General features: G+C 36.9%; 1 protein-coding gene across 20 annotated transcripts in view; it reads left to right on the forward strand.

Annotated features, from left to right (window-relative positions):
• Positions 1-12,174, forward strand: part of MBNL1 (muscleblind like splicing regulator 1) — a 200,362-nt gene that overhangs the window by 84,185 nt on the left and 104,003 nt on the right. For 2 of the 20 annotated variants that reach the window (XM_032852528.1, XM_032852529.1), the window contains exon 2: positions 4,613-4,731. The exons of 16 other annotated variants lie outside the window; for them this stretch is intronic. In XM_032852528.1, the coding sequence (XP_032708419.1) occupies positions 4,726-4,731 (6 nt within the window). In that variant the 5' untranslated portion in view covers positions 4,613-4,725. Of the gene's footprint in view, positions 1-4,612; positions 4,732-7,658; positions 8,214-12,174 lie in introns of all 20 variants that reach the window. 2 more of the 20 variants (XM_032852533.1, XM_032852534.1) reach the window with 2 other exon arrangements.

Below are 12,174 nucleotides of genomic sequence, written 5' to 3' on the forward strand. Positions count from 1 at the left end.
GTGAGGATTAACTGAACTAGTAGATGTAGCCATATACCTGACATGGAGGTGGCATTTGCCCTTTTAATTTATAATCTTGTACCCAAACATGAATCAGAGGCTTATATGATGCATTTCTACCTAATACATGGGAAGATGGATGGTTGCAGTACAAGCTCTTACTTATACCTTGACAACTTAAACAGTGGTTTGATAGGTTACGTACGTATCCATATTTGACAAATACAAAAGGATTACTTCTCTTGGCCATTGCTCAGTAACTCCAGTAAACAATAAATTACATAAAATGTATTAAAATAAAGTGGATATGTCTAGTGTTATATAAGCATGGTATCAGGACAAAATCCGCTTATTCTCCTATCGGGAAAAAAATGTTAATATTATTTAAATGCAAAAAATGGTTTATCTATATTGAAATAAAGATAACAAATCAATCCAATTTAGAAACCCAAGACTTCTATTATTTTATGTAACTATGTAATATATCATTCTGTATTATTGAATTAATAGAAATATATATATGATCAGGTAAGCGTTTCCTGTTGATTTTATTGACAAATTGCTATTTTTTTGTGGCTCATGTGCACATAACTTGCTGAGATGTATTCTAACTTCAGCACAGAATTTGGTGTTACGTGAACACAAAATACTTCTAAAAAAAATCTTTCTCTTTCCCCTCTCATTTCTTTCTTTCTCTCTCCTTCTTTCTACCTTTATTCTTAAAACACAAGCACTTTGTGCGCGCACACACACACAGTCCCTGTGCTTAACTGCTTAACTGGATAGGAAATGTTTATTTTCCAGACTACAGAAAACAAACGTTATCTTGAACACTGAAAGTCCTTCCTTTTCCTGGTTTGGAAACACTAAGTCATACTGAGTTGCTTGTAGATTTTCTTTAGCTAGCGTTTAGGTTTATTTAAAGCATAAAGTTGTGAGGACAAAATGACTCAGGAATTTGTAATGCACAATTAGAGCTTTTCACTTTTAGGTCACCAGTTTATACTTGACTGACTTGATATTAGTTAAGGATTGGTAATAACGCATTGTTTAGTTTCAGAAGAATGTGAGTAGCTCTCAGCAACCATACCTGTTTTAATCTAAGTATGGCCTAGAGTTGGTGCTTATTAATACGTTTCTTTCCAGATAAAGCCAAGTTCAAGGAATTAAATAAGAGAGTATACCCAGTAAGAGTTGATGAATAAGAAGCAGCTTATGTATTAAGCTACAAATATGACTTCTGTTGTTTTCTATCTTTCTGAACGTTAAGTCTCAAAATGACCCAAACTTGTATTTCTATGTTTTTAATTACATTGTCATTAACATCAGCAAGAAATAATAATTGTAGCTATGGTAGATAACTTGAACAGTCAGAAAAAAATGTATGTTCATATATGTATATATTTATATTCAGATGACTGCATAAAGGCGTCCTGATCTTTCTAGCCTATTACTTAATAATGCCAAGGTCATAGAGATCCTTTGTTATGCTCTATCTTATATAAAAGCCTATGAGGTTACTTTGTTTTTCTAACTCGAAAGATGTCAGAATGTGTGTGTGTTTTTTTTAAAAGAACTTTTGAATAACTTTTGTGTTAATTTGGTGTTAACATCAAAGACAGATAAATTTAAATCTTGTTGTCAGCCAAAGAGTGAATCAAGCTTATGTGGGTACAGTGTGTAATGCCACCGCTCAAGGAATTCTGCAGAGAAGATAATTGTCTAGAAATCACGTAAAGAATTGTCATCTTCCTTCTTTGGAAACTCCTGATTTTATAAATAATGGAGAGTAAATAGGTTAGTATGTATCCTTTGAGCTGTGCCACATGGGCACCGAATGGTTGCTTTTCTTATAGCTTGTGGCTAAATTCTGAAAGAATTTAGTGAATGGTGAATTTAGAATTTAGTTATGGTGAAGATACCTTCACCATAACTGTATTTGCTCTCTGAAGTTTTCATGGTTTCTTGTTTTAATTTCTATTAGGTTATAGCCAAAAAAGCTGAAGCTAGCCAAACTTAGTCCAGAGAGTTAGGCTTGCTGCCCAATTAAAGAAATAGGTTGGTTTCCGTATTCTTCCTTGGTTTTCGGTCTTACGTTTGTGACCATAGGCGCTTGATTTGAGCTAAGATGACCCAGGTGACTTTGTGTCCTCAAGTGCTAATTTAAAGAAGGTAATTTCAGCTGCTGAATATTCAAGGAGGTGTCCCGGTCCAAGGTTGCTTCAGCCTTTATCTCAAGGGATGAGCCTCAGATTTCTGAGGCTTCCTCTAATCTCACAATTATTGTCTTGGTCCTGCACATAATTAAATGTATAATTAAACGATGGGAATGAAATAGAAATATGGCTGCCAGCAATGGTAATCCCCTAAACAGAATGACCAGTACCGTGGTGATAATAATGTTACTGTCCTGTTAGTGCGTCTGAAGACGTGATACACTCGAGACAGATGTGAAAACCGAAATTGTCCTTGACTTTTTTAAAATCTGAGAATCACGTGAAACATTTAATTCCTTAAATTAAAGTTAGTAAACATCATTAAGAGAAATGGATGTAGACTTGTGTATTATATAAATGGATGTACTTTATGCATATTAAATTTTTGGGAAGAGACAGGAATAACATACCCTCTTCCCACCAGGGTTCCAGCCAGACCTGACATTCCTTACTCCCTTTCTTTAAGTGTAACACATCATCAGCTTTCAAGAGGCAGTGAAGGACAGGGGTAGGCATAAAACCACGACTTCAGGAGCTGCCTTTCCTGGATCCAGAGCTAACACTCACTCCTTAGTAGCTGTGTGACCGTTGACAACTCCCTTGATGCTCTGTGCCTCTGATTCCTCCAATATACCCCGCTAAATGGAAGCCAATCTGCCCTGTTGGGGTGTTGTGAACCTTATAACACATGCATGTCAAGAACTTATGGAATTTCTATGGCACACAATATGTACGATATACATGTTAGCTATTATTAAATCTTAATTTTATGTGAACACTTTCTCATATCTATCTTGTTAAAGGCAAAATACAAAGCAATGAAAACCAAAACTCATGTGACAGTTGTACCAAAATGTTGAAGAGCTCCAGTTCTGACCTGGACAACCTGGGTCCATGTCGGTTGCGAGCTCTGTGACTTAGAACTTGTGATGGAACCTGACTGCACCTCAGTATCCTCATTCGCAAAATAAGGTAGTGATAATATCTGATCTGGGGTTGCCGTGAAGATTAAATGGGATAACGCATTTAAAGCACTAAGAACAGTGCCTGGCACTTCGTGAGCATTCAGTCAGTGTCAGTGATTGTTCCTGTTATTACTTTGATGATGAAGTGAACATGGAAAGTATTAATATACAAGAAACATTATATACTAAGATTCTGTGTATGTAGGGTTTCCATTTTGCTAATGAGAATTGGTATTCTCTGCTAGGCAAGGAACAATGTTCCTGTGCTCTGGTATTTATGAATCTTTACAGTTATTCTCTAATAAGTAAATAGTATTTACATATTAGGAAAATAGTAATCTGCATTATACTCATCCTTGATTGAGCTATTTAAATTTGTTTTGAGCTATTTAAATTTATTTTTATTTATTTATTTATTTTTAAGATTTTATTTATTTATTTGACACAGAGAAAGAGATCACAGGCAGGCAGACAGGCAGGAAGGGGGTGGGGGAGCAGGCTCCCTGCTGAGCAGAGAGCCCGATGTGGGGCTCGATCTCAGCACCCTGAGACCATGACCTAAGCCAAAGGCAGAGGCTTAACCCACTGGGCCGCCCAGGTGCCCCTTGAGCTACTTAAATTTTTAAAAAATCTCTAGATACTGTTCATATCTATAGGATTTTAGGTCTGGATAAATCAGTTCAGTAAAGGAAATGCTTTGTTAATGACGTTACCTGCCCACTCTGTTGTGCAGCTGTATTCTAGCCACTCATTAAGTTGAACAGTGCTGAAAGGAAAAGCAACTCATTAATAACATCAAAATGGGAATAGAATATAATAGCAAAGAAGTCATTGTTCCTTCTGTAAAATAAAGATCGTAAGACCTGATATTTCCTGATATCTGTTGGGAGTGTTGTAAAGATTATGAAAACAGTGTTTGCAAAAAGTGACTCTGTGCCAGGAAGGCAGATAGAACATTAGGAAAGAAGTGACCAATATTGCATGATGGCATTTATTTTATATGGTAACATCCTTTCTTTCATTAACAGGAAATTTTAGAGCAATCCACCTGCTTATTAGGAGTGAGGAGTGCGAATGAATTCTTAAGAGGGTTCATCAAGGCTACCTTTTAATAAAGTAAACCTTTAAGAACATGTTTTCCATAGAACTAGAAGCTTAGAATTTCATAGTGACAGTATACTTATCACCTTGTTTGGGGAGCAGATTTTAAGCATGATCACAGGAAAACACCTGTTTTGACACTCTGGGAAAGGTGCAAACATACGGGTAAACTCTGTCTAGGTGTAGAATAAACAAGAGTGCTTTGGCTAGCATCCTGCAAGGAGTTGGGTCTAAATGGTCTGCTCCAGCTTCTGCTGCTGCTGCTGCTGCTAATACTGCTGGGAAGGAAAAGTGGCTGACCTGGCATATCCTTTACTCTTGGTGCTGCAGCAGTCACTCAGGAAGTGTTGTTTAAGGGGAACCTTCTGGATCCTTTTCATGGCACCATGGCAAGAAGAAGCGTATCTTATCTATTGAAGATAAAGCATGGAGTTGGCTAATGGATGCTGGTGAGTGAATAAGGCAAATGGGGAGCCAGTTCACAAAGGTATCTTCTGGGAAGGGCTGATCTCTCCAGGACTCACATGGCGCCCACTGGAAAATGGCCTCTGATAATCTGAACATCAGAATGTCGTTTTGGAGGGGAGTCACAGTTTCCACACTTGTGGCTTGATCTGTGATCTTATATATATTCCATAAATGAAGTTCATATGCATTCCCAGCTTACAACTTGAAGATACTAATCCTGAAGGTTGTTAGATGCCTCAATCCATGGAACACAACTTCCATTGTAATTTCCACTATTTCTTACTCTTGTTTTTCATTTGATCCACAATGATCTAAAAAAAATAAAAAAGACTTTTTAGTATATGAAAGCAATTTTTCCTCCTTTCCATTCTAAATGAGCATCTCCTTTTTTAAACAGCAATAGAGTATAGAATTTTAACTTAAGAAACTATTTAGTATGCATAATTCTTGCCAGGAATATTCTTTTCAATTTAAGATAATTATGTAAGCAGATTAGTAAGATATTGGATATATTAGTCAGATAGTTGCATAGGATGGATCTTTGACATTGCTAATATATTTATGTACCAATTCAAGGTAGTTTCCTTGAGTAAGTTTCTCGGTCAGTAAAATGAGTAATTTGAATGAGCTATCTCATCTTTTCTTACTCTAAAATTTTATTTTCCCATTTTGACAAAGCCTACCGTATGACTTAAAAAATATATATGTATATCTTCCCTCTTATAATTTAGAACACACATGAATATTGCCAATTAATAGTTCAGCTGTGTCTTTCATTAAGAGATTAGAAGATATATACATATAGACATAAGATATAGACATAATAAGTTTTCTACAAAGTTGTAGACCAAATTTTCCTAGATAATCTCTGTTTAATAGGTATTGCATAAAAAAGGTAGACAATCAAGTTTAGGAATTTATGACAGCATGACAAACTGTGCAGAAAGATAACTGTTGAACTTTTAAGAAATTTATTTGACCACACCCTCCATCCCTGTACACACTTTTTTGAGGCGTACCTTCTCACCTGTGGTAGCACCATTCAGCCAATGAGTTGTTATTGAGTACCTGCTATGTTTTCAGGCTAAATACAGGGATATGATTGCTTGCACATTTGTCAAAAATTTCTCCCCTGTGGTGCTTAACAACAGGGACACACAAATTTAGATTATATGGTCTTATTACTTTAGTAGGCTTGTTAAGTAGCAATCGAATGTATATTTTTAAACAGCCAGTAAGGATTTTTTGTTTCCACTGAAAATAATCCTGAGACAGCATATATTCTAAAGAGCTCTCTAAGTGCATACATGCTGCTGTGTCACATTTGGTGACATTTACTCACTTTTTGGTACTCTTCCACATTGCTTTAGTTTTTGTTGGTTTGATTGTTGAAACTGATGTTTGTGAGTGGGACTGACAGCATAGGTCATAGACTGTAATTGTTTTTTTTTTTTTTTTTTGAAATCAGATTATTAGTTTTTTTTTTTTTTTTTTTTTTTTAAGTCCAAACTTCCATTTGGTTTCTACCATAGGGGCTCACTCAGTCTTTCCTTATCCAAACCTATCATATTGAAATGACTGTGTTTGAAAATACTAAGTTTTAGTTCAACATCTAAACTTAGGTACTATTTATACAATAAAATTATTTCTAAAGGGAAATTCAGATTCAGCACCCCCTTCCCTTATCAATTCTTAGTTCTCTCAAATTTAAAGTACTAGCTACCTGGGAAGTGCTTACTATTATGTAGTGTAAGGGCTATCCCATTTTATAAAAGTGGTGGACCCTTCGTGCCTTATGGGGCATAAGTAAATTTGCCCAACAAGAACTGCTTTGTCATTTATTAACTGTATATCTGTATCACTTTTATCTATATGGTGAGGGATGGGAATCCACCTTTCCTAGCACAAGCTGATTTCAGCTTTTTGATACCAAGTAAAGATTATTATTCATATTTTAGGTAACTTGGATTTAAAAACATTTGTAACCAAATACCTGGAAGGCAAGAATCGCACACACAGAGCTGCCATCAACCGGCAGATTTTCTTCTCATTTAACTATGAAGCAAACATAAGACAGCACCCATGGTTAATTTGTTTCTAGTCTTGAAAAAAAAGAAAAAGAAAATGATAATTCCCAAGTAAAGCTGATTTTTTTTTTTTTTTTTGCACATATTAGGAACTAAAGTTCTGTCAGGATTTATATTTCCTTTTTGGCTTCATTTTTTCCAGCTCCTTAAAGCAAAATTGCCTTAGGGTCTGTCTCTTGTACCTGTTGTATAGTTAATACTCAGTGGGCTCCTCCAGGTGAGCTCCTGAGGGCTTATGAGTCGCTGAGCTGTGAACGGTGGTTAACATGCTACAAGGAGCTCTCTGAAAAACATGGTATTACGAAGTCCAATTTCAGGAGAGTCTTAGTGAGCTGTTTAGCTGACAGTACATTAACACCTAGTACGTTAGTTCCATTTTCCTGTCTTCCTCCTGTTTTCTTCTTGCCTTTTCTTCTGTGTCTTCCTCTTCTAATTTCAGAATGCTCTTTGTCCACCTGCTTCTTTTTCCTCATATTCTTTTTTTCTTATCTGATTGAATTCCTCAGTCTTCCCAATCTGATCAGAATAGAAAGAGATGTATTTGATAAAGTATTCATTGTTCTTATTGAAAAGGGAATTTTCATGATTTCTCAAGTTAGAAATCAGCTCAGTTTAACACTTCTATTACATTTTCTCCTCCAATAATGGACAACTTTACCTTTTAATTTCTCTTGCCTTGTGGATTAGCTTCTATATTTGTAAATTTTCTTAATATGAATGTGATGGTGACAGGATTTAGGCATTTTTATGTCACTTGTTAGATTTTTAAGCTCAAATACAGTAGGCCTACTGTAATATGTCTTCCTTACTTTTCTTTCTAGAACTAGAGCTCCGTATCCCACCCCCAACTGTGTTTTTGGCTCTCTTATGGGATGCTAGAATGGCCTGTCTCCATGTATTTTGTTGCATTTTGCCATTGCTTCTTGTGTTCTGTCGGGGAATTTTGGTGATTCTTTTCAAGCGCTACCTGAGCTCTGTGCTAGTTGTTCCATTCCCCCAGGGTCTCGTGCTGTGCGGTCATGTCTCCACTTCCTCCGCCCTGTCCATTGACAGAGCCTGGGTTCCCTGATGGCTGCCTCTGTACCCTTGTGAGGGCAGGAATATTCCTCCCCCTGCTGCTACAATTGAGCCCGTGCTGGGTACCATGTTGCCCTCTACACTTGCTTTCAGTTGTTAAGGCTTCCCAAGCTTTGGCTGTGGCTCAGTGATCCTGCTGTCAAAACCCTGAAGCTTTTCTAGCCTCGACACTCAGTGGTAGCAGCAGGTGTTGGGATTCCTCCAAGCCCCTAAGACCCTGGGAGCAAGAGAATGGCTGTTTGACATAGACCTCAGGACTTTTCAAAGCACCAAGAAACATCTGCGGAAGATATGTAAAGGTAAGACTCTGATTTCTCCAGGAAGCTGTTCTAGAAGCTAGAAACCTGTAGCCGGGGATTTAATGTGGACTAAAGAGCTAAAGAATGTCCTTGGGGAACTCTGTGCTTGATGATGAAGCCAGCATATGAGTTTTAGCTTGGGTAACTACTTATTAAAACACCTCTTTTAGGAATTGGGTCTGATGTTAACATTTCTAACCTATTTTATTTATATTAAATTTAGATCGAATAGATTTTTAAAAGTATTTTTTCCGTTCTTTGGATCAGAATCTATGAAGCACTTCTTTCTTCCTCCACAATCTGCATTGTGTATCCAGCAAGAGAAATCTCGAGAATGAAAACAGTTAAAACAGTCAAAAATAAAATAGAAGTTATTCATATTTCCAAAAGCCTATATTTTATTTACCTGTTAATGTTCAAAACCAGAAACATTCAATTATTATACCCTTAAATTCTTTAAACTTGAATTTCTAAAGCCGTAATTAATTCAAAAGGAAGGGGAAGAGCTGCTTAGATCTTGGTAGTGCAAGGGTATGTTATTGTCCTTTGTCAAATATCACTGCTTAGCATTCTAAATGTAGCGGTCTTCTTTCTTTAGGCCTTTATTTTCATTTTTTAAAAGGGACTTATTCCCTGCCCCAAATTTTTTGGAAAAAAAAAAATCACTCCATGTGGGTGTAAATAACCTGGATGAAGGGTGTTGGGGGGGTGGGTGTGGAGGAGAGAGCTCAGCGGCATCTTGGAGTAAACAACACAGATCATCTCTTTAGCATTATTTATAACCCTTTATTCTTTACCCTGCCTCATTCATAAGCATTAATCTGTGAAGTGAGGTTAAGGCAGCTCTCCTAATGTGAGATCTTCAGTGGCCTTACTCTCCATTTATGTCTCTTTTTTTCTCTTTTTGTTTTCTTTTCCATATGGACTCAATCTGTTAATGGATTCCCTGTAGTTGGAATTCAGGCTATTAGCTGTCACACTGAAACTCCTTCATTTCAATAACTAAATCTGTAACTGAGGTTTTAAAAATGAAAAAGAAGAATGTTTACGAAATAGCTGTACAAAATGAAGAATCAAGCTCCTCTTTGATAGTGCTTATTTAGGATGCTTATTTTTAAAACTAAAAGAGGTGCAACAAAGTATTTATTTACACTTGAAAATATCCCAATTTTATTTCCTCTAGACCTCAAGAGTATAAGTGAATGGAATGTTTTGAAGTCTTTCTAGTGCATTAAATTGGGTAATTGATTTCATATGTAAAAACAGAAAAGGAAAACTGTAATGTTTTAATTCTTATATTATTTATAATGAGTTTACTGTTTTTGAAAATGTAAGGCACAGTTTCAGGCCAAGAGTTTGCATTATTCTCAGGTTGGCTTACAAAGTGTGTTTCCGGTTTTTTTTGTTTATTTAGAATTCTTCTGTTCCCCTAGGACAAGAATTGAAACTGTGTTATAGATTATTTATTATGTTAATCGTATATTTAATATAAATATTGAGATAGAGAAATTGACATTAGGCATTTACAAAATTATTTTATTTTTTTACATTTTTAAAATATTCTGTTTATTTCTTTGACAGAAAGAGACACAGCAAGAGAGGGAACACAAACAGGGGGAGTGGGAGAGGGAGAGGCAGGCTTCCTGCCAAGTAAGGAGCCCGATGCAGGGCTCGATCCCAGGACCCTGGGATCATGACCTGAGCCAAAGGCAGACACTTAACGACTGAGCCACCCAGGCTCCCCTTACAAAATTATCTTAAAACTTTAAAATTACTTAAAGTATTTTTAACAGAACATCATGAATTAGTGGTATCCACTGTGTTTAATGTTTAAGGGACAAGATAGCTTCACAAGGTAACTTCACATAAGCTGAACTCAGTACAGTAATATTTAGCCTTTAGTGATTTCTTTTTTAGGATGTACAAAAAAAGGTACATGATACAAAATATTGGTGCCATGAAGCTCTTAGCCACTACCTGAATAGAAAAATCTATTGAATAAATAATGAAATGACCCTTTTGCAGATAAGGAAACAGAGGACTGCTAATTCATAGTTTTTAAGCCCAGAGCCAAGACCAAAATGCAAATCACTGAATTCTAATCAAGTTCACTTGCCTCCCTGCGATTCTGTTTGCTAACGGTGCGGTCCATTCGAGTGGCCGTCTTGTTTGTGTCTTCAGGGCAATGAATAGACTCTAGGAATTAAAGTGATTTCCTGCAGCATCAGCTGTGTCTGATCATGACCCATAAACATGGGCTCACTCCCACAGTGTAGCCCGATTGAGGCCTTTAGAATTGCCCTTTTATGTCTGCCTTGTTTAGTGTGGCTTTCCTTATATGAGGATTTTGAAAAGTACACAAAAGAATCATTAAAATGTTTTTGTTTGAAGGGAGTATTGAACTTCTGGCATGCCATTTATTTTAGTTTACGATCCTAGTTTATGACAGGTTTCTGAAAATTTAAGTTCTTAAAATTGAAAAGATTAGGCCCACATGTATATGTAGGCAGTTCATTTTGTTTCTAAGCAAAAAAATTTAATTGATTTTCATTGTTTCCAAAGTTGAAAAAATCCCTCAGCTTGCATCTCTAAAGATGTCTGTTTATTTGTGATATGAAAGTGGAAAGAGTGCACATTCTCAGTGCTACAATAATTATATGTATGTGAAATTATATGGTGTATTTATTAACTAAGTGCTGTCTGGTTGCCTGACTTAGAATTATTACTTCAAAATCCAAATTCTCCCTGACTTGAGTGGATACCTGTCATCATTTAATAGGGCCTTGCCCGGGCTCCTTTAATGTGATTTTTTGGGAGGTATAATTGTAATCCAGTCCCCTTGAGTGATGCCCAAGATAGACGCAAGACCCAGTACGGACCTAAGAGAAAAACCAAGAATGTAAACTCTGAATGCTCTTTTTTAGGAAGTTCAATTTACAAAATAGCTGGAGTATTTTTGGGATAAATTTTTTTTTTTTTTTTTTTTTTTAGATTTTATTTATTTGCCAGAGAGAGAGAGAGAGAGAGAGTACACACAAGCAGGCAGAGAGGCAGGCAGAGGCAGCAAGAGAAGCAGGCTCCCCGCCGAGCAAGGAGTCTGATGAGGGACTCCATCCCAGGACCCTGGGATCACGACCCGAGCCCAAGGCAGCAGCTTAACCATCTGAGCCACCCAGGTGTCCCTTGGGATAGAAATTTATAACACTTATATCAGAAAAAACAACAACAACAACAAAGTACTTTTTCACTGTAAGTCTTCAAAGTCATAGGCTAGTTCTCCAAATAAGGTTCTTAATGTCCATCATAACAATCCCTGAGTATTTATTTCTGCCATCCCTCAACTCAGAAGACTGGTACCTCTCCGTGTACACTGTTTACTCTTTCCTGTGTATTCCTGTCCTTTCTTGGGGAGAATGAGAACTCTCTGGACTGATGGACAATGAGCAAAGGTCCTAATTAGTTGTAACCCCTGGCTCTGAATGCTAGTTCCCCAGTGCAGTCCTCCCCTTGTCATGGCATAGTGCCATCAAGATGCTTCGACCCGAGCCTCCTTCCAGCTCAGTCTGGACTACTTTTCACCCACTGGCTCTTTGACCTTAGAGAAAAAGGCTGCTTACTCTCTCAGTCGTAGTCTCACATGCTCTAAAATATGAAGAATATCATCTCCTTGTCAGGGTTTTGTGAAGATTTAATTTAATTTAATGAGACAGTGTATGCCAAGCACTTAGCACAGTGGCTAGCATATAGAAAATAGCCAACAAATTGTTCATGCTATTATGTGATTTTCCCAAGGTCACACAACTATAAAGTGATGGGAGTCAGAATTCAGACCAAAGTCTGTCTGCTGGGGAAAACCAAATGAAACAGGAACACGTATGTTTTCCGTGCACAGTAGCAACAACATGAAGCAAAACCTTATCCTGTCTCTGAGCTCTGACCCTGCTTCCATGTGTACTCATAG

The sequence above is a fragment of the Lontra canadensis genome, unplaced genomic scaffold (genome assembly GCF_010015895.1).
Source record: "Lontra canadensis isolate GAN:19392208 unplaced genomic scaffold, GSC_riverotter_1.0 scaffold6, whole genome shotgun sequence".
Lineage (NCBI taxonomy): Eukaryota > Metazoa > Chordata > Mammalia > Carnivora > Mustelidae > Lontra > Lontra canadensis.